Consider the following 27,340-nt stretch of genomic DNA (forward strand, 5'->3'; position numbering starts at 1 on the left):
TGCCTTATTGCATAATTGACTGTTGTTAGGTTTCTCAATGTCTTTGAAAAGACTACTTACACCTGTGGTGGCATCTATTAGTCTCACGAGACCATGGATCTGTGCCTGGAAAGTCTTGCTTCAGACTGCCGTCTGTTGTGGCTGTAGAGTTCCACACTGGAGTGACAGTCTTGGCTGCAGCGACTGCACTTGAAGGCATTGTCGTGTTGTCTTGGTGCTGTTTTTCCGACGAGTGCGCTTTTCTTCAGCAGCAAGCCTCAGCTTCTCTTCTCCTCTTTTTAGACCTCTGTGTAGATCCAGCCTCCAGTGAAAGCGATTGCTTGCGATGTCCTTCCACCTCTCGACATTCATGTTCAGTGACTTCATGTCTCTCTTGCAAACGTCTTTGAAATGAAGATGGGGCCGCCCTTGTGCTCTCCTGCCGGAGGCCAGTTCCCATACAGCAGGTCTTTTGGGATCCTCCCATCTGACATGCGGTGTACATGGCCCAGCCAGCGGAGACGACGTTGTTGGAGCAGAGTGAAGAGGCTGGGTATCTGGGCACGGGCCAGGACCTCATTGCTGGTGACTCAGTCAATCCACGTGATGTCCAGGATGCATCTCAGGCTGCGAAGGAGGAAGGCGTTGAGACGCCGCTCTTGTCTGTAGTAGAGGCTCCAGGTCTCGCTGCCGTAAAGCAGTGTGCTGAGGAGACAGGCCCCGTAGACTGCAACTTTGGTGTGCATCGTCAGCTTTCTGTTCTCCCAGACTCCCTTTGTCAGCCTGGCGAATGTTGAGGCTGCTCGTCCGATCCTTCTGTTGATCTCGGGGTCTAGGGAGAGACTATCCATGTTGGTGGAGCCAAGGTATGTAAACTCGTGAACTACCCCCAGCCCGTAGTTGTTGATGGTAATGGCAGGGGGGTGCTCAATGCCTTGGCCCAACACATTGGTCTCCTTCAGGCTGATGGTCAAGCTGAAGTCCTGGCAGGCTCTTGAGAAGCTGTCCATGAGGCGTTGCAGTTGCTCTTCAGAATGTGTTGCCAGTGCCGCGTCATCTGCAAACAACATGTCCCTGATGAGTACTTCGCGAACCTTGGTTTTCGCTCTCAGCCAGGACAGACTGAACAGCCTCCCATCCGATCTGGTGTGGAGGTAGACACCATCAGTTGATGTTCCAAAGGCGTGCTTCAGCATGACTGCGAAGAAGATGCCAAACAGGGTGGGGGCAAGCACACAGCCCTGCTTCACACCGCTGCAGATGTTGAAGGCCTCCGAAGAAGATCCGTGGACTGAACAACGCCCTTCATGTGTGTGTGGAATGACCTACACCTAAGCACATTTATTCATCAGGAATTGGTCTAGTCCAACTTAAAAAATACCACTGTGGAAGACACGAGCAGTGTGCCAGAAGTTGAAGGGTGTAACGGAAGAGAAGTGAGTACAGTTACTATTACAGAGGAGAAGGTGTTCAAAAAACTGAAAGGTGCATAAGTCACCTTGACCTTGGCTAATTGGTAGGAGGCAGCAAGTGGGAATAAAAGGATCCTTTTCTGGTTGGCTGCCAGTGACGAGAGATGTTCCGCAGGGGTTGGAGTTGGGTCTGCTTTTTTTATGCTGTATATCAATGATTTAGATGATGGAAGGATGGCTTTGTTGCCAAGTTTGCAGATGATACAAAGATTGGTGGAGGGGCAGGTAGTGTTGAGGAAACAGGAAGGCTGCAGAAGAACTTAGACAGATTAGGAGAATGGGCAGGAAAGTGGCAAATGAAATACAATGTTGGAAGATGCATGGTCATGCACTTTGGTAAAATAAATAAATATACTGATTATTTTCTAAATGGGGAGAAATTCCAAAAATCCGAGATGCAAAAGGACTTGGGAGTCCTTGTGCAGAACACCCTGAAGGTTAACTTGTAGGTAGAGTTGATAGTGAGGAAGGCAAATGTCATGTTAGCATTAATTTCAAGAGTTCTTGAATACAAGAGCAGTGATGTGATGCTGAGGCTTATGAGGCACTGATGAGGCCTCACTTTGAGTATTGTGAACAGTTTTGAGTTTCTTATCTAAGAAAAGATGTGCTGGCATTGGGAGGGTTCGAGGGGATTTACAAGGATGATTCCATGAATGAAAGGGTTATCGTATGAAGAAGAATTGATTGCTCTAGGCCCTTACTCGCTGCAGTTTAGAAGGATCTCACTGAAACTTTTCGAACGTTGAAAGGCCTAGACAGGGTAGATGTGGAAAGGTTGTTTCCCATGGTGTGAGAGTCTAGGACAAGAGGGCAGAGCATTAGCATTTAAAATAGCGATGCGGAGAAATTTCTTTTGTCAGAGGGTGGTGAATTTGTGGAATTTGTTATCACAGGCAATTGTGGAGGCCAAGTTGTTCAGTATATTTAAGGTGGAGATTGATAGTTTCTTGACTGGCCATGGCATTAAAAGTTTATGGGGATAAGGCTGGGGAGTGGGGCTGAGGAGAATAAAAAACAGGATCAGCCATGATTGAATGGTGGAGCAGACTTGGTGGGCCAAATGGCCTAATTCTACTCCTATGTCTTATGGTCATATCGATGCTGTCATGCACTTGCCACATGCTTCCTGACAAAATTATATTGCTGGCATTCGTGCAAAACTGAAAGCTGTTTGTGTTCAAGGAAACTGAGGCATGAATCATTGAAAGTTAGTATCAAACAATTAGGAAGACGGAAAGTATGTTGACATTTTATAGCAAAAGGATTTGAATTCAAAGGTAAAAAATTGCCATGTTCCAGTTATATGAAGCTCAGCTGAAACTAACTGCAATATTGTCCACAGGTCTCATCTCCCCTTTACTAAGGAACTGTGATAAATGGCTTGCATCAAAGATTCACTGGACTGATTCCTGGGAAGGCAGGTTTATTGTATGAGGAGACATTAAACTGGCCAGGCTTATGTTTGAGAAGAACAAGAGATGATCTCACTGAAAACTGTAACATCCTAGAGGGACTTGACAAAGTGGATGTAAAGAGAAGGTTAGGGTGACAAGTATAAAGGGCCACATTCTTAAAATAAAGAATTGGTCCTTCAGGACAGATTAACAAGAAACATCTTAGCCCAGAACAAAGTGAATCTTTGAAATTCTGTACCACAGGGGGCTGTGGAGGCTCGTTCACTGAGTATATTAGAGATCAGTATATTAAGGGAATTAAGAGATATACCCTGCAGAGTTAGTGGAAAAAAGTAGTGCTGAGGTAAAGAACCAGCCATGATCTTAATGTAACAGGTTGCAGAATAGTTCAACTATCAGAGGATATAATAAGTAAGATTTTCAGTGCAGAGCTAGAGGTTTAATGGATCTACAGAGAGGGGAACATACTTTGTCCTTTGTTATTTCCTCTTGTATCAGCCTGGTATGGAAATACCAATGTCCTTGAACAGAAAATACTACAAAATGGAATGGATATGACCCAGTCCATCATAGGTAAAACCCTCCCACTATTGACGATATCTACACAGGGCGCTGTCACAGGAAAGCAGCATCCATCATCAAAGACCCTCCCCCCCCCACCCAGGCCATGCTGTTTTCTTGTTACTGACAACAGGAATAAGAATCAGAAACCACCAGGTTCAGGAACAATTTTTACCCCTCAACCATCAGGCCTCAATGCTGAATTGACTCAGTGACTGTGTCCTGCAAACATCAGTCCTCCTGGACGGGCTGAAACCCTGAACTAAAACTGTGGCTGTGGACTCACTTTCAGGGACTCTGTGCTTCATGTTCTGTGTATTATTTGTTTACTTTTATTTGATTATTTGCCCTTTTTTTCATTTTTTTCACATTGGATGTTTGACTATCTTTGTGTCATTTTTTTGTGAATTTTATTGTGTTTCTTTGTCTTGTGGCTGCCTGCAAGGTTGTATATGGTGTACACACTTTGATAATAAATGTACTTTGAACTTTGAATGGCCATCTTTCCTCCCTCCAAACCAAAGCCGATCGTATCAGTGTCATTAGGACCAAGCGCAGTTTTATCTTGCTAATATCTAAAAGACATTCAAAAATTGCGAAGTACGAAAGGTTCAAAGGTTCATTTATTATCAAAGTATGTATGCAGTGTACAACTCTGAGGTTTTTCTTCTCTAGATAGCCACAAAACCAAAAAAACCATCGAAGTCAGTTCAGAGAGAAACAGCAAATTCACCCCACTCCTGGCACAAAAAGGAGCAGCAACACAATGGTGACTCTTCCCTAAACCCCCTCGCCCGCACAAAACACAACAAGAACGTCAGCCTCCAAATCCTCCTCTCCTCACACAGAAAACTAACAAAAAAATGCAACAAGAACAACAAACCTCAGACTCTCCTCCCCCTGCACAAAACGCCACAAGGCATTTACTGAAAATATCTGGTATGAATAATAATAACCTTGATGAAGTTTGTCAAAATGGTGTGGAGAGTTTTCAAATATATTTCAAAATTCTTCTTTAAGCTCTAGCAACAAGTGCACCTACAAAGTGATGCACCATTAGGTACTGCTCAAAGTCCTTTGTAATGACTACATTATCTCCAACATCTGGTAATTGTTCAGTGGTAAACTTCAGAACCTGATTCTTTATCAAAATAGCAAAAAAAGTACGTAGAAGCTTGTAGGCTTACTGCTCTAGACATCTGAATTCAAAAATCTAGACTGACACTTCAGTACCGAGGAAGTAGTAACTTTCATAGGAGACTTTGAACTTCAAGTAACATAGATTTTTTTGTCACCAAATCCAGGAAGGAATACTTCAGTATATACCAATGTTTATCACAAAATATGCATTATTAATAATACATTATCTGGTCATTACCAGATTGTTGTTTGTTCTGCACAAGTTGTCCTTTACAACTCCAACTATACAGCTATAACAACTCACCGGCTGTAAAGCACTTTGCACTAACAAGACCTTATGAAAGGCATAGTATTAAAGCAGACATTTCTTTCTTTAACCAGTAGTGACATTTTAAGACCTCCACCTTGACCACTTTGAATAATGTTTGTTACCTTAAGTACACTGAAGGAATCTTCTTTGTTCTTTTCCTCTGCATTTTACTTTCTATTTTATGAATAAATCCGGCTTTACAACCAGTGAAAGGGAAAAATGCATATACAAACACCATTAACTGAAAGTTTGGAAGGAATTGTTTCACTATTTCAAACTCTAATGCTTCTTGCAGCTATTAAAAGTTGTTAGAACATCCATCTATGAAGCTGGAAATTGTAATAATTTATAGAATTGATTGTTTGAAGCTGTGTTTTGTAGCCCCTTGTGGAAAGGCAGAAATAGACATATTATTGATTAAATTTTGTAGCCATACTTTTGAGGCATAATTTTCACCTCTCATCTGTGTGCTGCTGACAATAGTTTTGTTCATATCAAATAACTCATTACTTGTCTACCCAGGGGACAAAGGGGAGTCCTGCTTCCTGTATATTCACTTCAGTCACAATCTATTGAAATAATTGTTCCAGTTACACATGCTTATACTGCAGCTTTTCTCAAGAAATTCAAAAGCTTCAAAAGTTTGTTTCCTATGTTATTTCAAACAACAAAGTTCTATTTTAACTTATTAATTGATTGCATGTCTGCTCAAATATGCCTAACTCAATAATGAATGATCTCATTATTCATTGAAACATACTTTTGAAGAATAAGCCTGGTAATTTATTAACATGTACAGCTGGATTTCCTGGAATGCTGTAGTGCCATCATAGACTAACTGTTAATTGCTATATGTTACCATTACCATTAATTCAATAACAATGACAGTTGTTATTGTTTTGCAATTTAATTTAATATTAAATCAATTTTACAAGAATAACTTATGTTGAGAAAATCATATCTTGAAACATTTATTGATATTAGATCTTATTAGTCAAATAATAAAATATTGCAGCATGGAATGAGATTATTCAAATTATATGTGTGCTAATTGTTTTGTCCAATCAACCTGCCCCTTTCCTAGTATATATTTTATATATAATAAATAATATATTTTTTCTTTTTTGCAAATGTTTATTTGCTTACTTTTTGAAAGTAATTACAGAATCTGTAGCAACACTAAGTGTTGCTTTGACCCCAGCATCTGCAGATTATTTTGTGATTACAGAATCTGTTTCAGCTATTGTTGTCCTAAGCAAGACCTCTCATAATCTGTTTTCTTATTGACTGATACTAAATATTTTATTGAAAGGTATGTCAGAGTTTCACTTGGCTATGTTGGCCACAGCTCTCTCAAATCCAGCATTAGCCACCATATGTTTATGGAGTAGACTAAGGCAACAAGTTTAGGTGTATTTGTGTCCTATTTATTGCCTAGTTTGATGCCAGGTTGTCAAACTGATCTTGTTGTCAATGGTTTTGCTTGACAACAGGTGCAGGTCAGATCTCTTAAGGCAGCGAGTTCTTTCCTTGAAGGACAATAATAAACCATATGAATTTAATGAGAATCCAATACTTCAGCATAATTAATAATACCAATGCTTTTATGTTAGAAACTTTATTTTAAAATTGGGATTTGTACTCTTTTTTAATCAAAAATTCAGTTTAGACTTGTAAGATAAACAAATTGCCACTAAGCCCATTAGTTACTGACTTACCAAGCAGTGAAAACCATACTTTATCAAAAAAAATTTATAATCTTTATTTTTTTGAAAACATTAGTTTTTTTGAACACTTCTCATAACAGGATCTCTAAAGCCTAAAACATGCTCTACAATTGGTAAATTAGTCTATTATTTGTCACATGTTGTGATACAGTGTAAAACTTGTCTTGCCTACATGTGACAAATAATGCTTCGTTGTAATGAATGGACATGCATTGAGGTATAGTGCAAGGTAAAACAAAGGCAGTGCAGAATAATGTGTGTCAGCTATAGAGAAAGTACAGTGCTGGTAGACAATAAGGTGCAATGTCATTACAAAGTCTATCTTATCATATGAAGGAACCATCCGTAATCTTATAACAGCAGGGTAGAAGCAGTCTATGAGCCTGGTGGTACATGCTTTCAGTTTTTTGTATCTTCTGCCCAATGGAGAGGGGGTGGGGAAGAAGGGAGACCATCTGGCATAGGTGTGTCTTTGATCATGCAGGCTGCTTTACCAAGGCAGTGAGAAGTATAGACAGAGACCTTGGTGGAAATAACATTTCTATCAACTTGATAGAAAGTACCATTTATTCCATCTAGGTAGCCTCCAACCTGATGGCATGAACATTATTTCTCCTACTAGTAATTTTTTTCTTTTCCCCTTCTCCTTCCCTCTTCTTCACCCCACTCTTCTGCTCACCTGCCTATCACTTTCGCCTGGTGGCCCCTCCTTCTTCCCTTTCTCCCATAGTTTTCCCACCCTCCAGGCTTCATCTATCACCTTCCAGCTTGTCCCCCCAACTTTTTATTATGGTGTCTTCCCCCTTTTGTTCCAGTCCCAATGAAGGGTCTCGGCCCAAAATTCTGGATTTCCAGTATCTCCAGAATCTGTTGTATTTACGATAGAAAGTGATTTAGAGGAGGACAATAGTATGTTTCTGTGTGATATTGTAATGGTTGGGTGATTAGGAGCTGGATGAAATAGAAAGAATAGACTAAGGAAGAAACAACAGCTTCTAGAAAGCTATCATTACTGAAATGTCATTCTGGATATGTTATACCATGTCAAACTGCCACACCTCATGTGACTAAGCATGTTGTTTAATATGAAATGTTTTATATGCTGTAGTTAGACGTCTAGTCCTTCATCCTTTATGAAAAACAGTTGAATGTTTTAGGTAAGAAAAATGATGGAAGAGGAAAAATATTAAATTAATATGGGGTGAAAATAAGACCAGAAATATGAAAGTTTGAAAGCATTGTGTATACTTCCACATTTTATTCTACACTGTTTTGATTTAGATATTGTTGCACTGTTTAGAAAATAAAATAGAAAATAGGAAATAGGTGCAGGAGTAGGCCATTCGGCCCTTCGAGCCTGCACCGCCATTTATTATGATCATGGCTGATCATCCAACTCAGAACCCAGCCTTCCCTCCATACCCCCTGACCCCTGTAGCCACAAGGGCCATATCTAACTTCCTTTTAAACATAGCTAATGAACTGGCCTCAACAGTTTGCTGTGGCAGAGAATTCCACAGATTCACCACTCTCTGTGTGAAGAAGTTTTTCCTAACCTCGGTCCTAAAAGGCTTCCCCTCTATCCTCAAACTGTGACCCCTCGTTCTAGACCTCCCCAACATCGGGAACAATCTTCCTGCATCTAGCCTGTCCAATCCCTTTAGGATCTTATACGTTTCAATCAGATCCCCCCTCAATCTTCTAAATTCCAACGAGTACAAGCCCAGTTCATCCAGTCTTTCTTCATATGAAAGACCTGCCATCCCAGGAATCAATCTGGTGAACCTTCTTTGTACTCCCTCTATGGCAAAGATGTCTTTCCTCAGATTAGGGGACCAAATATTTGGGATAAATATTTCACTTGTAAAGCTCCTACGTCCCTATTGGCAATTTAAAAATAGATCATCAGTTTTGGTGGAGGAAACGCTTCCAGCCTTTTTTTATTATTAAACAATTATTAAATAAAATTATTAAACAATGTTACTGTTTAAGTCATTGATTCGAGTCGCTGCCCTCAGAGGGGCCACTGGTTTGAATTGCCCTTGGAGAGGCTGCTGTGTCCCAATGCTCTTGGAGATGTTATCAAAACTCTGAGATTTGTGGATTGGTCTGTAGTTCATATTGGATTCTTTCAGTTCTATGTTTTTTTTTATGTTCTTGCCCATTCTTGTTTGTTGCCGATTGGTGGGCTGAGGGTTTAGGGTTTGATGTTCTTATTATTTCTCCATGTGGGTGATCTGTTAGTTTTGTGCAAGGGAGGGTGGGGGGGGGGTTGGGATTTGTGAGTTTTTGTTTCTTTTTCTTTTTATGCGGGAGAGATTGATGTCTTTCTTTCAACTATTTCTATGGTTTTCTATATTTTATGGCTATCTGGAGAAGACAAATCTCAGAGTTGTATTCTGCATACATAAAGAAAGTGAACCTTTGAAGCTTTGAAGTATCTTCACCATGCACAGTTGGAGCAGGTGGTGAATTAATCAGAGAAATACAGTGATAAGTGGGTATAACTTGAATCGATATTGAACCAATGCAAGAAAGTGTGGTAGTGAATGGGATGAGGATAGTTCAAAACTGAACAACATAGATAAGTTGCAATGTAATAGAAAAGGACAAGGAAAGACAAGTTCACCAAAATAAGGGATCTAGAAATATACTGGCAGAAATGTTAGTAAATAATTTAATGGATTCTTGGGTGAAAACCATTAAATGCCTGTTTGAACCCTTGGAGTTCATATCTATATCTTCTTTAAGATATGGATTGCTAAATTTACCTTTTTATAAATTCCTAAAAAATTTGGAGTATTTCTTTTTAAGGCATAGTGACTCTTGGAATTGTTAGCATACTGCAGATGTGGGAAACTTTGGCTGTGATATCAAATCAACAATTGGAATATTTCCAGTAGAACAGTGTTTTTACATGTTGGATATCGATAAAGTGGAGACTTTTTCCTTTGGTTCTGGAATTAGTGCCAAAGGATCAGCAATTTAAGGTTCTCATTGAGTGTGTGAGCAAAAATGATAGAAGGACTCCTTTATTTGCAGACTGTTGCAGTATAGAATTTGTTACCAATCAAGCTTACCAGTGTACTCTTTTAAACCAAAACTTTGCCACACAAAGGTGGAATTTAATATGAATTGCTCTAGCAAAAAGATTGCACAGACATAATGAAATAACTAGTCTTATTTGTGCCCCAAACTTCTGTAGGCCGATAATTGTGAATTATTTCATTGCACTGTTTCCAAGCAACCTTCAATACCTAATCACCAACATTAAATACTGTCCTTGGTCATGTATGAAAATGCTATTCTTGTTGTTTACCCAGACAAGAACAAGAGGAATTGAGAAATGAACTGAATATGATAAAGCAACAGCAGGAAATCGTGGACCACCATGATGACAGTCAAAGCACCATGATGGAACTGGGAAACACCAAAGATCAGATCCAAACTCTACGGCAGCAGGTAATCAATTATCAGATCTGAGCGTGAAATACTTGCAGTTCAAGGAAAGTAAATCTGTATGGATACACAACAGAATATAGAGTCATTGAAAAGTACAGCACAAAAGCAGACCCCTTGGCCCATCTGGTCCATGCCAAAACCATTTAAGCTGTCTGCTCCCATCTACCTGCACTGGGACCACAGCCCTCCATACCCCTATCGTCCATGTACCTATCCAAACTTTGCTTAAACGTTGAAATCATGCTCGCATGCACCACTTGTACTGGCAGCTTGTTCCACACTCTCATGGCCCTGTATTCTCTCACGAATATGTATTTATTTTGGCTAATTCATGGTCATTCTTTTTTTAATGTGCTCTTGCTTTAGTGATTTTGTCTATTTTGTCAGTTTCTCACTTGCAACAGAAAAATCTAGGGCACTACATTAATTTACTAATTAACTTATGGAGATCTTAATAACAGTAATATCAAATATGAATGACAAGTGATAAAGTGTGAAATTATATGCAGGTTATTTCTGTTTGTGGTAAACTTCTAGATTCCATATAGTGGTTGAAATGAATAAAGTCCTAGAAAGACACAGAACAAGCTGAGACAATCAGAATGGGGAATAGATAACAACTTTTCCCTCAGCAAATGTTTACAATGGTACTGAAGCTGAGAGGGATGAGAAAAAATTATATACAGATCCAGTCTTCAGAGTATTTATGTGTTTAATGCCAAATCTCACTCATCGATTGCATAATAAGCGTGATTTAATGTGAAATTCATGCAATTTACTTGCAAAGGTAAAAACAGATGCTGACAGTTAAAACATTCAAATAGCAAAAGTAACAATGATTATTTTGTGCCTGAAAATAAATCCATATTACAAATTCCTTCAGTGAAAACTGGATGAGCAGATAATCTTAGTATTGAATTTCAGACTTCTTTGAAACCAGATGGGGAGAAGAAGGTATAGTCTGACTAAGGAGGTTTTCATAATCAATACTGCGCAAAATATATTTGACTGGTTTTTACAGTAATATTCAGAAAGAATTTAAACTTCAAAAAGTATTTAAAAGGTCTGAGCACTTTTATGATAATTTATATTTTTCATATGCATAAAATCCACCATAGATGTTGTACTTTGTACTTTATTGTCGCCAAACAATTGATACTAGAACGTACAATCATCACAGCGATATTTGGTTCTGCACTTCCCGCTCCCTGGATTACAAATCAATAGTAAATATTAAAAATTTAAATTATAAATCATAAATAGAAAAATGGAAAGTAAGGTAGTGCAAAAAAACGGAGAGACGGGTCCGGATATTTGGAGGGTACGGCCCAGATCTGGGTCAGGATCCATTCAGCAGTCTTATCACAGTTGGAAAGAAGCTGTTCCCAAATCTGGCCGTACAAGTCTTCAAGCTCCTGAGCCTTCTCCCGGAGGGAAGAGGGACGAAAAGTGTGTTGGCTGGGTGGGTCGTGTCCTTGATTATCCTGGTAGCACTGCTCCGACAGAGTGCGGTGTAAAGTGAGTCCAAGGACGGAAGATTGGTAGTAATATTTGCATGTTATGCACCATCATTAGCCCTTCCTTTTAATTTATCTTCAAGCTAATAAGACATCAAAACAGCTTGTCTTTAGGTAAGAGATCTGTCCTTGACCACTATGCAATAGTGCAGCATGGTATGGCAAGTGCACTGCAGTGGACAGGAAGGTTCGATAATAGACAGTCAAACTACCCAGTGCATCGCTGGCACCAACCTACCCATCACCAAGGACACTTATACGGAAAAGTGCCAGCAAAAGGCTGGTAATATCTTGAAGGGTTTCACCAACCCTGCTCATGGACTGTTTGTCTCACTCCCAACTGGGAGTCAGCTACGTGGCATCCACGCCAGGGCCACCAGACTCAAAAATAGTTACCTTCCCCAAGCAGTAAGTATGATCAACACCTCCGTCTACTAACAGAACCCCCCTGCCCCGCCCCCCCACCACCACATCTACTTTATCATTTCCTGTCAGAGTCACTTTATTTACAGATGCTCATGTGCCTAATGTTACTTTATGGATATAATATCAATCTATGTATATAAGCTACCTTATGTATTTATATTTATTCTGTGTTTTTATTATTATGTGCTTTATCTTATCATGCTTTTTGTGCTGCATCAGATCCAGAATAACAATTATTTCATTCTCCTTTACACTTGTGTACTGGAAATTACATTAAACAATTTTAAATCTTGAATCACATGTATACTGGCTAGTGTAGGTTTTACTTTTCCATTCTTGACTTTGACCACTTCACTACCTGCATTGAAAGGGGTATCACAGACATGTCACAAACAAACTGATGGAGTAACTCAGTAGCTGTCATGATCCGGTCCATGAAGTCCATATTCTGGTTCACGGTCCGGTCCATCGACCCTTGCTCCAGGTTTTCCAGTCTACCCTGTTTCTGTTCTTGGTGAGCTCTAATTGAGGCAGCTGATGCTCGTTGGGGCTGGCTGCATAAATACCATCAGAGACCAGGGTGTGGCTACTGGATTGTTCTTGTCCTTACTCCTTGTATCCCTTCCTCTGCCCTCTGTTTCCTCGCCTGAAGCCCTACCTTGTCTTGCCGGTAACTCTCGCCTCGCCTGAAGTTCTGGTCTCGCCTTGCTTTGCCAGCAGCCTTGCCTTGTCTTGCCGGTAACCCTTGCCTCACCTGAAGTTCTCGTCTCTCCTTGCAATGCCTGAAGCCTTGCCTTGTCTTGCTGATAACTCTCGCCTCGTCTCGCCTGCAGTCTTGTCCTGGAGCCACCCTGTACCTAGCTCCCTTCCTGTCCCTTGCCTCCGCCCAGGTAAGCCAGGACGTCTTACCGTTACCTGCGGTTGGTTCTGTCCCTTGCCTCCGTCAGGTAAGCCAGGCCATCTTGCCGTTACCTGCGGTTGGTTCTGTCCCTTCCTGTCCCTTGCCTCCGTCGGGTGGTAATCCGCGCCCTGCCCAGGAGTACCACGCCCTGCCCAGGTGAACCGCGCCCTGCCCAGGAGGAGCCTGCCTAGCTTCAAGCCTGAAGACCTCAGCCTCCTGCCTCTTGCCAAGCCTCATCTCTAGCCTCCAGCCTGAAGACTCCAGCCTCCTGCCTCCTGCCAAGCCTCGCCTCTAGCCTCAAGCCTGAAGACACCAGCCTCGTTCTGCCTGCCTGCCAAGCCTCGTCCTTGCCTAGTTCTGGGGTCCGAGCCAGAGGCAAGACCCAGGTACTGGGTCCTTGTCCAGTCTCTGGCTCGGAGTCCAAGCCCGGGCTCCTAGCTCTCTTGTCCAGTCCTGTTCCGGGTTCCCGGTTTTCGTGTCCATGTCCTTGCCCTCAGCCTGTATCCTAGTCCTGTCCCTAGTACTTCAGTGTCTGTGTTTTGCACTTGGGTCCGTTCCCAGCCACCACCTTATGACAGTAGGTCAGAATTTGTCTGTGGAGTTGATGTTTCAGGTCAAGGCCCTTTATCAGATCCTGATGCAAAGTCTTGACCAAAATTATCAGTGATCCCTCTGCCTCCAGACATGCTGCCTGACCCACTGAGTTCCCCCAGCAGTTTGATTATTTTTTTGCATTGCAAACTGCCTCTCTAACTTTCTAGCTAAAAATTACCTGTAACGAAACATTGTGAAGAGCAACCTTTTGACTTCCACTCTCACTACAAATTCCATTCTCAGGCTGTTAATCCCATTCAGTATAGACATACGAAATATAGCTGCAATACATATTTTAAAAATGAATGATTAAGCTGAATCTTGTATTCTTTCCATCAGTAATATTGTTGAATTCCTGACCTGTAATATTAGTCTCTGCTTTACCTCAACCCATTTGCTGCTACCCATTCTTTTATAATTTCAGTTCAATTATTATAACATTCTCAAGATCTGCTTTGGTTCCACCCTGCTGCTTGGACTCTAACCTTTGAGTTCTATTCTCTGATCAACTCATAGTTAATATGTTACATCATAGTCATGAACACTGATAAAATATCATTCACCATATCTCCAATTTACAGTGTTCATCCTTGTGTTCACATTCCTTTCTTTCTGATTTTCTCCCACAAAATAACCATCTGAGAACTCGCTTCCATGGACTCTGTCAATACTCCTCGCTGCCTCACTAAAGCAGCCAACATAATCAAAGACCCTCCCCATCCCCAGAAACTCTGTCTTCTCCCCTCTCCCATTAGGCAGAAGATACAGAAGCCTGAGAGCACATACCACTAGGCTCAAGGACAGCTTCTACCCTGCTGTAATAAAACCATTAAATGGTTCCCTGATACGATAAAGTGGATTTTTAACCTCACAATCAACCTCATTATGATTTTGCACCTTATGTTTACCCTTTCTCTGCAGCTGTTATGCTTTATTGTGCATTGTTATTGTTTACTTTGTTCTGCCTAAGTACACTGTGTAATGATTTGATCTGTATGAACTGTATACAAGACAAGCTTCTCACTGTATAGATACATGTGACAATAATAAACCAACTCCAATCCCAATTCAATTTCCATCTCCCACTGTTATGGAGAAAGGAGATAAAAGGAAAATTCCACAATTGGCTTATTAGTTACCTCAGAACTCACCCTCTTCCCTGCCCCCCACCAACTAGAGCCTGTGTGGCTACCTAGCCATGAGCTACTACCTATGAGAGAGATTGTGTCCAGTAGTTCACACAAATAACACCCAAATATTTCATGAGGCAATGTTGATTGGCTAATAATTACAGCCTGCTCTGATAACTGTAAGTCATTTTGCATTAAATACTTAGAATAAACATAATATTACAAATTCAGTGATAGAGGAGTTCATTCCTAATAAATAGTAAGCAATTTGTTTATAATAGGCTATATTGAAAGAAACATTGAAAATTAGGAATGTTCTTTTTAAGAGACTAAATTTTTGGAGACAATTTTTAGTTGGGAAGCTGTAACATTATAGTATCTGAGTAATAGAATTATGTAATATAAGAGTCCCTCTGCACATAAATATGCAACAATGTTTTTTATAATTGTGAAAAGCTGAGTTTCCTTTTAATTTCTGCTAAATTTAGAGCAATAAGTTCAATACAATGCATTGGTAATATCTATCATTGTCAATCATTGCTCTTATCTGGTACTAACATGACTTTCCAGAAGAAACTGGCAATCCTTAAAAACCCACTGATATATTCAAAAATTGTTAATTATCCAGGACTAACTTCTATTCATTTTCCCTGAACTTCACTGCACACCTATCCCAAGTATAGGCACCACAACAGAATCAGAATCAGGTTTAATATCACCGGCATACATTATGAAATTTGTAGTTTGCAGAGGCAGTATGTAGCAACATATAGTAATAAAAATTATAAATTAAAATATGAAGTACATATTTAAAATATATTAAATACGTAGTGCAAAATGAGAAGGAAAAAATACTGAGATAGTGTACTGAGATAGTTCATTCTTCATTCAGAAATCTGATGGCAGAGGGGGAGATGCTGTTCCTGAAATGTTGAGTGTGTGCCTTCAGGGTCCTGTACCACCTCCTTGATGGTAGCATTAAGTAGAGCGTACGTCGTGGGTGATGGGGGTCCTTATTGATGGATGGCGCTTTTTTGAGGCATTGCCTTTTGAAGGTGTCCTGCATGCTGAGTAACTGGTCCCCATGATGGAACTAGCTAAGTTTACAACTTTCTGCAGCTTTTTCGTATTTCATGCAGTGGCACTGCCATGCAAGACAATGATGAACGAGTTAGAATGCTCTCCATGGTACATATGTAGAAATTTGCAAGTGTCTTTACCAATTTTTCACAAACTCCTAATGTAATATAGCTGCTTTGTTGTACCTTCTTTGTAATTGCATCAATATGTTGGGTCCAGAATAGATCCTCAGAGATGTTGACACCCAGGAACTTGAAACTGCTCCCTCTTTCCAATTCTGATCCCTCAATGAGGACTGGAGTGTGTTCCCTCGACTTCCCCTTCCTGGTCCACAGTGAATTTACTGGTCTTACTGACGTTGAGTGTAAGGTTGTTGCTGCAACAGCACTCAACCAGCTGATCTGTCTCACTCCTGTACACCTCCTCATCACTATCCAAGATTATGCCAACATTAGCTGTGTTGTTGGCAAATTTATAGCTGGTGTTTGAGCTGTGTCTAGCCACACAGTCGTGGGTGTAGAGAGAGTAGAGCAGTGGGTTAAACATGCATCCTAGAGGTGCACCAGTGTTGATTATCAGTGAGGAGGAGAAATTATTTAAGTGGTTTTCTGGTGAGGAAGTCAAAGATCCAGTTGCAGAGACCTACATTTTGGAGATGTTTGATTAGAACTCAGGTTATGGCTGTGCTGAATGCTGGAGTGCAGCCAATAAATAGCAGCCTTTTGCAAGTATTGCTATTGTCCAGATGATCCAAGGCCAAGGGAAGAGCCATTGAGATTGCGTCCGCTGTAGACCAATTGTGGCGATAGGCAAATTGCAGCAGGTCTGGGTTATTGCTTAGGCAGAAGTTGCCATGACCAACCTTTCAAAGCAATTCATCACAGTAAATGTGAGTGCCACTAGCTAATAGTCATTGAGACAGCTCACCAAGCTCTTTTTGGGCACTGGTATGATTGTCACACTTCTGAAGCAGGTGGGAACCTCCGACTGCAGCAGTGAGAGATTAAAGATGTCCTTGTACATTCCCGACCGCTGATAGGCGAAGGTTTTCAGAGCCTGGTCACACAAGATGTGCCAACAAAAATACTATGATATAGGTTTACTTGCCACACCTGAAGATTGATGTTACTCTGCCATCTTATAAAGCTATTTAGTGTTTTAAACATTTTGTCAAGTTTTTAATCAATTCTGTAAACAATAAAGCATGGGACTGGTGATGTGAGGAGAAGTGAGTTACTATTGATAATGCTGGGGTTGCCTATTGTGTCCAGTGCTCCAGTGCTCCAGTGCTCCTGACGCAGGGAACCCCTTCGTCGAACATCTCTGATCCATCCGCCAAAAGCGGAACTTCACAAGAGCCAAACATTTTAATTTCTGTTCTGACATGTTGGGCCACGGCCTTCCTTTGTGCCACCCTCAGGGTGAAGGAGCCACACCTTGTTTCTGTCTGGGTAGCCTCTGACCTGATGGCATTTCTATTAATTTCTCCTTCTGGTTTAAAAAAAAATCCCCCACCCTGCTCTTTTCTTCTGTTCCCTACTCCGGCCTCTTACCTCTTCTTAGTTGCCTATCACCTCCCCCGATGCCTCTCCCCCTTCCTTCTCCTATGGTCTGCTCTTATCTCCTATCAGATTCCATCCTCCCCAGCCCTTTATTTCCATGGATGCTGACTGATCTGCTGAGTTCCTCCAGCATTTTGTATGTGTTGCTTTAGGTTTCCAGCATCTGAAGAATTCCTCATGTTTATCTTTACACAGATGTCCAGGTAACACCAATTGTACACAGGGAGGATCAATGTGAGAATTTCCAGGTTTAACAGAAGAAATGTCAGCTCGGGAGATGATGACTAACTATGTTTTTCCTCTTTGGCCTTTCATCCATTTCCACTAATATCACATGTCCATGATAACTAGTGCACAGAGAATAAAACCAAATGCTGCTTGGAAGCCAGTAGCAAAATCAGACCAGTCAGGACTCTGTAAAGGATTAAAGCTGGCTATGATTTTGTAGCAGAGGGGAAAAAAAAGAATATGCAAATGATCAGAAGAATGCTGGTTGAGGAAAAGCCTGCTGAAAGTATAGGAGAGCAACATCCGTGACACAGTCACAAACTAACATAGTGTTAACATGGAATTTCAAGGATAATTTAAAGGGAGACGCAAATACAGAGTGATAGAGTTGCAAAGGTCAAATAGTAATTTCTTTGTCAAATCTTTGGAATGCATATTAATGTGTAGGTGTACAGGCTGAAGGACTTGATTAATGTTGAGAAACCCAGATAGATATGATGTTTATTTGTCAGTGATGTTTTAACACAGCTAAAACAACATCATATGGTTTATGGTTATCCTAACCAATTAGTATCTGTATGCATTATAATGATCCTCCATTGGGAACAGGTTCTCTTTATTCACTTGGTTTTAGATTTTTCTTGATAGAACGCATCTATCAAGGCTTTTTAAAGGAGAATATCCCACCTACTTCTTCCACCCACATAATTAAACGATGGATCTATTCCTGCACCTTTACTAAATCTTCACAGCCTTCTTGAAGCACAGTCTTCAGAAATAAACATGATACCTCAGTAATGCCAACCCAGGATGTTATAAAGGTTTAACCTAGTTCCCTTTCTTTTCTCTTATAAAAAGTTTTTATTAAAACCCCAGAATTCCCTTTCTTCCATCTACGTTTGTACTTTTTCAAACTTATTACCATCTTCAAAGATTTTTGTACATATGCATCCAGGTCTTTCTGTTAGAATTCTATTTTTATTGTATTATCTATCCTTATTCTTCCCAACAAAATTTACTTATTTAGGGATAGAGCACAGAATAGGTTATTTTGACCCTTTGGCCCACACTGACTAGCAACCCCCAACAGCTCCAATTTAACCCTAACCTAGTCATGGGAGAATTTACAATGAATACTTAACCTACCTGGTACATCTTTAGACTGTGGGAAGAAACCAGAGGACCCTGATAAAACCCACACATTCCACAGGAAGGACATACAGAAATTCCTTACAAAGAACGCCAGGATTGATCTCTGAACTCTGAATAGCGGGCTCTTTAAAATTGTGCCCTGTTTTCTCAGGTCTAAGCCATTAATTAACAAAAGCTGTTCTGAAAGGGACATAACACGGTACAAACAGCACTGCTCCAGATACTGTGGTGAATCACAACTGAATGAATGGATGCTGGAGGTGAGGAGAGAAGGAGTGAGGGAGACTGATCTATTGGAGTCAGGCAGAGACCATTGCCTGCAGGAAACATGAGGATAACAAAGATCTAACAGGACGTGGGGAGGGACACCTCTGTGAAGATATCTATGCCCGTCTGGGGAAGACAGCCGTGTAGCCATTGACTGTGCCCACTGTGTCAAGTCTCTTAAGCTGAAGGAACAGTGATGAAGCCTCCTCCTTTTATATTGATATAACGGTAGCAGAAGCTGGGGTACTGAGGTGGCCCTGGCATCCATGGGTAAAACAGTTCAGGTGCATAAATGAGATTGCATTGTACGTCAGAGATCTCATTGAGGGCAAACAAAGTTTGAATGTTGGTCCTTTAGTGGGCACAGTTCCAGCGGAAATCAGTGTTAATAAAATATTGTTGTTCAACAAGTAAACAGAAGCAGTTGTTTTTCAGATCAATGGTTTCGCTAGAAATACATTTTGCATGTTGCACTATTGTCATCACTTGGAAAGTTTTACATCAGGAAAAAATATGCTACGAAAAAACAAAAGTTATGCTAAAGCATTAAGAGTTGAATTTCACAACAGAAAAGTGTACAGGTTATGTAATTTTTCAAATCACAGCATTTTCGTTTGGAGTTGTGCAAAGCTTTCTAAGCCCAGTATCATCTTAATCATCCTAATTAATTATATCTTCAACAAATTCCTGATAACTTGTCATTTTTAATTTCATGCTAAGAAACTGCAAATATAAAAGAAAAATAAGTAAGTAAGTAAGTAAATAAATAAAAAAAAAAGCAATAAGTTTCAAGAACGTGAGATGAAGAGTCCTTAAAAGTGAATCCATAAGTTCTGGGAACAGTTCAGTGATGGGCTGAGTGAGGTTGATTGAAGTTATCCACTCTGGTTCAAGAACCTGGTGGTTGACAAGTAATAACTGTTCTTGAACCTGATGTATGGGTTCGGAAGCTCCTATACCTTCTTCCTGATGGACGGAATGAGAAGACAGCATGCCCTGGGTGGTGGGCTCCTTGATGATGGATGCTGCTTTCGTATGAAACTGATCCATATAGATGTGCTTAACGGTGGGGGAGGCTTCACCCATGATGGATTGGGCAGTATCCACTACTTTTTGGAGGATTTTCCATTCATGCAACCAGTCAATATACTCTCTATCACACATCTACGTATAGAAGTTGCCAAAGTTTCAGATATTATGCTGAATCTTCGCTAATTTCTAGGGAATTGACAGCTTTCTTCATATTGGCGCTTATGTGATGTGTGATTATGAGCTTATTGCTGACCCTTTCCATCTCTTGATAAGGACCGGCTCATGCACCCCTGGTTCCCTCCTCCTGAAGTCAATAATCAACTCCTTGGTCTTGATGTCATTGAAAGAGATGTTGTTGTTGTGGCACCACTCAGATTTTCAGTCTCCCTCTTATATGCTGATTCGTCACCACCTTTGATTCGGCAAACAACAGTGGTGTCATCAGCAAACTTAAATAAGGCATCAGAGCTGTGTTTAGCCTCACAGTCAAAAATATAAAGCAAGTCAAGCAGGGGTCTAAGCACACTGCATTGTGTACTACATTGCCCACCTTCCAGTGCTCTGGCACCAATATCATCAAATTTGCAACTCTATCTCCACCCTTCTCTAGATTTGTGAAATAAAAGCTTTATCTAGTAGCACATGATTCAGTTACTAAGTGACCCTAGTTTAAAGTGATGGTCAAAACATTCAAGGGAATGTGAGATAGAACACTTTTCTGCAGAGCAGTTATAATCTGGTCTCAATGTCTGTGGCTGTGGTGGAAACATACACTCAGTGCTATCCAAGGGGATTTGGATCAGCGCTGAAAGAAAATCTTTTGGGGAAATGGATAGAGATGTTGCTCCATAATGAGGCAACACAGACTCAATAGGCCAATGGCTGCCCTTGTTCTTTGCCCTACTGCTTCAATGATTCTAACTGATCTTGCAAATCTGCTGCAAAACTGCGCCTCTGGAGATCTTTCATGTGTTCTGACACATGAGAGCAGCTCACGTACACACAAGTGGCAGCACAAAGGTGATTCAAAATGAAATGTCTTTAAGGTGTGACTGCACTTGCCTGGCATTGTTCCTTTGATGATCCTACTCCAGAAATTACAAATAAAGACGTGTGCCCATAGGAATTCTGCTGACAGCGTCAGCTCTGTATAATATCACAGAAAGAAGACGCAGTGCAGATTTAATTAGCTGTCAAGAAGAGATCTTCAATTTCTTCTAATCATCAACAGTTCCAAAATAGTCAGTTGCTCAGAGTCAGCAATGTATCTTTAACAATAAGCATCTCAATGAAGTTAGCAGGTCTCTCTTATACTGTTAGTGATTTCATAAAATGACTGACTTCAATTGGAAAACTGCTCATACAACTTTAATCCAGAGGGAATGCTCGCGGAATCTGCACCTGTCTTTTTCCTGAAAGATTGTCCATTTACTCATGAGCCCATCTTCTGACTATTTTGCATTAATATGATTGTTTATGCCGAGTTGACTATCATTCTCCAAAATGGGAATAAAACCATCCACTTAGTATGCTTGTACAAAAGCAGCTATTCCAATTCCTTATATGTTTATGTGCCATCTAGTCAGATCATGCCATACATACATACTGTGAGTTTGCTGAGCTGGTAAAACAAAACACAGAATGAAGAATATAGAATCATGACTACAAAGAAAGTGTAAGCTATCAAAGTGCAAGGGCAAGTTCGAGCAAGATAAAGAGGTCAAGAGTTTAGCGTGAGAGGTCTGATAACAGCAGGGTAGAAGATGTTGAGTCCGTTGGTATGTGCTTTCAAGCTTTGATATTTCTAGCCATTGAGAAAGGGGAGAAGAAAGAATGACTGGGATAGGAAGGGTCCTTGATTATACACCCTATCCTCATTATATGTGAGGGATACGTTCCTCGAAGTTGACGCATAATGTGAAATCGCATAATGTGAATAATTATTTAAATGGAGAAAATAGGGATGCATTCCAGAGGGCTTCCTAAGTATGTTTTACCTGTAACTTATTCACATTTTTATACCAATACGACACAAAAGCAGAACTACAAGACAATATTTGTATTGATATTTAATCAATTTAAGGTAATATTCAATGTAATACATCATAGAAAGTTAACATCCTCTGGTGTACAGTACTCACCAACGGCGGCAGGTGTGTTCACTCCAGGAGATGAGTGGTTGTTGTGGTGTCGGGCAGCTTTACACGGATCTTTCAACTGAAGCTACAAGCATTCTTCAAATCCTTCCCCATCTTTCATTCTTCAGGCCTGACGAAGGGTTCCGGCCCGAAACGTCAACTGATCGTTTCTGACTGATGCTGCCTGACCTGCTGAGTCCATCCAGCGTACTGAAAGTGTTGCTTTGATCACAGCAGCTACAGATTATTTTGTGTTTACATGGATAAGGTGGATGGTTGTGGTCGTCAGGATAATATCAAGCACAGCAAGGGGTGAAGGAAGACTCACAAAACTCTTAGAACTGCTGGCAGCAGAAAGATTACAGCGATTTGCATAAAGTGGTGATGGTTGTTTGCTTAGCAGCATTTTGTTTTTCAGCGTAAATTTGCTTGTAGGGAAGAAGGGTTGACAGCAGGGAACGACTGAAATGCTGACTCCGTTCTAAACTTGGGTCCATGTCCATCGCCATTTGTGTTCCGACTTCCACCATTCCCTCACTGTTGGTAAACTCCCGGGATTTTCAAAATCATCTGTTGTTTGCAGCATCTGAGAGATAGTTCGCCGTAAAAAAAAACGTACGCCTTGAATGTGGATTACACCGGTCGAGTGGTTGAATCATCGATGTTGTGTTAGGCGTCAGGAAACGCACTGTTATGTTAGGATGAATGCTGTCCAAATGTTTAGGATGGGCTGGCGCATTGTCAAGCAACAGAAGAACTTTAAAGGCAAGATTCTGTTCCTGGCAGTAGATGCCACGCTGTTTATAATTTCCAACTTTTTTTCATGTGTTAAAGTGGTTCTCTGCTGCTCGGCTGACAGCCCAAGACATGACATCGGACGCTTAGGAGGCATAGTTAAATATTTCAAGCACAAAATCACTGCACCGTAGGTAAAACCAACAGAAGTTTAAGATCGCGCATCCACACGTTGCCAAAACCAATGCGAGAGTGGCGGGAGTGAGATTGTGAGGTGCACGCACCTGACTTGTATTGGCGGGAAAGCGGTGCTTCTCATCCCAACAGTGAGACTGTGGGGTGTGCACACGTGACTTGTATTGGCGGGAAGGCAGTGCTCCTTGCATAACTGAATTTTGAATGCATATAACGAGACCTTGGTAGAAATAGGTTCCTCACATAACTGTGAATCCACATAGTCTGAAGACGCGTATAACGAGGATAGGATGTATTGGCTGTTTTCGCGAGGCAGCTGAGAGTGTCTGTGAACATGTGAGTTTCCTCCAGGTGCTCAGCTTTCCTTCGACATTCCAAAGACATACCAGTTAGTAGGTTAATTGGTCATTGTAAATTGTCCTGTGATTAGGCAAGGGTTAAATGGGTGGGTTGCTGGGCAGTGCAACTTGATTGGCCAAAGAGGCCAGTTCTGCGCTAAATAAATGATAAATTGGCCAAAAAGGCCAGTTCCGTGCTAAATAAATGATAAGTAAATATGTCATTGTTAATAAACCTAATTCTGATTCTTAAGTGAAGTCCCAACAGCAGGTAAACTGGCAAAACTGGTGTTGTGAATCTGTTGGTAAAATTTCAAGTTCTTTATTTGACAGTACCTGCACTAAAATCCTATCCACTGTTTAAACCCATAAATACAATTAGTTCTAAAAAAAAATCAGTTGAGTTCAATTTCAGACAGATATCAAAACAGCAAGATCATTTCTATAAATATGTGTGTTGTGTTCATGAAACAGTACACACCAGTTCATTGCCATATACTGACTTAAGTACTGTCTTTTGACTTTTTATTATCTGGTTTTAGAATATTGAAAAGTTACCATGCAAGCTGCGCCAGATTTCACATTCTCCTGACTTTGACCCAGCAAGGTACCACCCATCTGTCCGGAGCAGGTGGAGAAAAGCATTGAGAACACATTTTGGTTGCTGAATAGGAAGTCACTGGCAGGATGCTCTCCAGTTGCCTCCACCCAGCAGTTTATAAGCTGCTCCCAGGATCAGAGTATGGATTCTGTCCATTAAGAGCTGCAGTAGGAATGATAATCATTGCTAACCATTTTTTTTTAAGTTGCAGGGAGCAAATTTTTTTCACTCTATTGATGGAAAGGGACTGTATAGAATATTTCCCAGGTTTGACTACCATCAGAATTTCCCTCCATCTATGTCTGCTTCATGATGGCATGCAGGCTTAGAATTAGAGGGTACCCAGTTAAAACAGAGATGAGGAGAAATTTTTTTAGCCAGAGGGTCGTGGATTTGTGGAATTTGTTGCCACATATGGCTGTGGAGGCCCGATCATTGAGGGCGTTTAAGGAGGAGATTGACAGGTATCTAATTAGTCAGGGTATCAAGGGATATGGGGAAAAAGCCGGAAATTGGAACTAGATGGGTGAATAGTTTAGCTCATGGGGAAGTTGCGGAGCAGACTCGATGGGCCGAATGGCCTACTTCCGCTCCTTTGTCTTGTGATCTTGTGAAGGCTGTGATTCAAACCAGCAGGTCCAGCACTGATCCATTCACAGTTCACTTTGGAGTCAACCAACACTTTCCTCAATCTTTCTTACAGCATATTTTTATTGGGATTAAACTAATCAACAAGATGAATAAGAAGGCATTTGATAAGGTACCCATGCAAGGCTTATTCAGAAAATAAGGAGGCATGGGATCCAAGGGGACATTGCTTTGTGGATCCAAAACTGGCTTACCCACAGTAAGCGAAGAGTGGTTGTAGATGGGTCATATTCTGCATGGAGGTCGGTGACCAGTGGTTTGCCTCAGGGATCTGTTCTGGGACCCCTACTCTTTGAGATTTTTATAAATGACTTGGATGAGGAAGTGGAGGAATGGGTTAGTAAATTTGCTGATGACACAAAGGTTGGGGGTGTTGTGGATAGTGTGGAAGGCTGTCAAAGGTTACAGCGGGACATTGATAGGATGCAAAACTGGACCGAGAGGTGGCAGATGGAGTTCAACCCAGATATATGTGAGGTGTTCATTATAGTTGGTCAAATATGGCAGAATATAGCATTAATGGCAAGACTCTTGGCAGTATGGAAGATCAAAGGGATCTTGGGGTCCAAGTCCGTAGGACACTCAAAGATGCTGTGCAGATTGACTCTGTGGTTAAGAAGGCATTGGCCTTCATCAATCGTGGGATTGAGTCTAAGAGCTGAGAGGTAATGTTACAGCTATATAGGACCCTGGTCAGACCCCACTTGGAGTACTGTTCTCAATTTTGGTCGCCTCACTAAAGGAAGGATGTGGAAAGCATAGAAAGGGTGCAGAGGAGATTTACAAGGATGTTGCCTGGATTGGAGAGCATGCCTTATGAGAATAGGTTGAGTAAACTCGGCCTTTTCTCCTTGGAGTGATGGACGATGAGAGGTGATCTGATAGAGGTGTACAAGATAATGAGAGGCATTGATCGTGTGGTTAGTCAGAGGCTTTTTCCCAGGGCTGAAATGGCTAGCATGAGAGGGCATAGTTTCAAGGTGCATGGAAGAAGGTACAGAGGAGATGTCAGGGGTGTTTTTTACGCAGAGAGTGGTGAGTGTGTGGAATGGGCTGCCAGCGGCGGTGGTGGAGGCGGAAATAATAGGGTCTTTTAAGAGACTCCTGGATGGGTACATGGAGCTTAGAAAAATTGAGAGCTATGGGTAAGCCTAGGTAGTTCTAAGGTAAGGACATGATCAGCCCAGCTTTGTGGGCCAAAGGGCCCGTATTGTGCTGTAGGTTTTCTATGTTTCTATACTGCCTTCTTTGCCTTTACTCCTCACCTGCCTGGGGTGGTGGTAGAGACAGATGCATTAGAGGTATCTAAGAAACTCTTAGTTAGGCACATGGATGGGAGAATAAATGGAGGGTTATAAAGGAGGGAAGGGTTAAGTTGATCTTAGAGTAGGTGAAGAGGTCAGAACAACATTGTGGGCCTAAGGGCCTGTACTGTGCTATTAACCAAAGCCACTCTAGCCTCATTTAGCCAAACAGCAGCTTGTAGGCAACAGGTTGAGAGGCTGAGCTCTACCTGCTCTCTGGCAAAAAAATGTGCGCAGTGAAAGCCTGGAAATTCTTGAAATACATTTTGTCTATTTTCTTACAGTGAAGGTAAACAGTGTTCTGTTCCTTCTTCAAAGTACCAGCACAGACCATGCCCAGTTGAGGAAAGTGCATTGGAAGATCATGAGTCCATAATTTACACAAAACTAATATTTCAGATCATGTGTCCCAAGACTAAATGTTGATGAAAACTCCAATTTCTCATTCTTAACTGTATGTGCCAATATTATCTACTGAAGGCCAACATCTACTGCTATGACATCTTTGCTTTTCCCTCCACTAATTAAATCACTTAACAAGCAGTCTTAATCAGTTCGGTTCCTCTTACTCAAACACAAGGAAATCTGCAGATGCTGGAATTTCAAGCACCACACATAAAAGTTGCCGGTGAACGCAGCAGGCCAGGCAGCATCTCTAGGAAGAGGTACAGTCGACGTTTCGGGCCGAGACCCTTCTTTCAGTTAGCCCTGACGGAGGGTCTCGGCCCGAACGTTGACTGTACCTCTTCTTAGAGATGCTGCCTGGCCTGCTGCGTTCACCAGCAACTTTTATGTGTGTAGTTCCTATTACTACTGTCTATCAGAAAAGGATTACCAGTGGTGATTGGGACTCAAGAAGTCAGTTAGTACTTTTTCAATTATAACATCCATATTTACCTATGTTACTATTGTTGCAAATAATTAATAAATATATTTTGATCACAAATACTACAAGGCTGCCAAATACGTTATGTCCTAATACGTTCTCGTTAAAGTAACTAGAATATTTTGGTGCCTCCACAGATTAAGGAAGAAGAGATCGCATATCTGCAAAACAAATATTATAATATCTGCTTGGAGCTAATGAAAGAGAAGTCGCAAGTCAAAGATCTTCAATTAAAGTTGGCTACAGAGGAGGAAAAGGTACAAAGCCTCAAAGGAGAGGTACATTACAATTTATTTTTCAGAAAAAGAAACTGCATTATGAAAATTACACCACTGGTTATTTATCTACCTTTCAGAAATTCTGTTCATTTCATTTGGAGCTGATGCAGCTGTTAAAACAGAATTTGAAATACACTTTAACACAATAGTAGTTACATAAGCTGGTTTTGGTAACACTAATGAAAAATGGTTCATTTAATTGGAATAAATATATTCAATGAAACTCGATTACCAACTCAGCTATTTACAGGAACAATTT

General features: G+C 40.9%; 1 protein-coding gene across 1 annotated transcript in view; it reads left to right on the plus strand.

The window, feature by feature from the left end:
- LOC134349574 (paramyosin) overlaps window positions 1-27,340 on the plus strand; it is a 674,039-nt gene that overhangs the window by 459,315 nt on the left and 187,384 nt on the right. The window contains exons 18-19 of the mRNA XM_063054149.1: window positions 9,931-10,069; window positions 26,941-27,060. Coding sequence (XP_062910219.1) covers window positions 9,931-10,069; window positions 26,941-27,060 — 259 coding nt within the window. The remainder of the gene's footprint in view (window positions 1-9,930; window positions 10,070-26,940; window positions 27,061-27,340) is intronic.

The sequence above is a fragment of the Mobula hypostoma genome, chromosome 1 (assembly GCF_963921235.1).
Source record: "Mobula hypostoma chromosome 1, sMobHyp1.1, whole genome shotgun sequence".
Classification (NCBI taxonomy): domain Eukaryota; kingdom Metazoa; phylum Chordata; class Chondrichthyes; order Myliobatiformes; family Myliobatidae; genus Mobula; species Mobula hypostoma.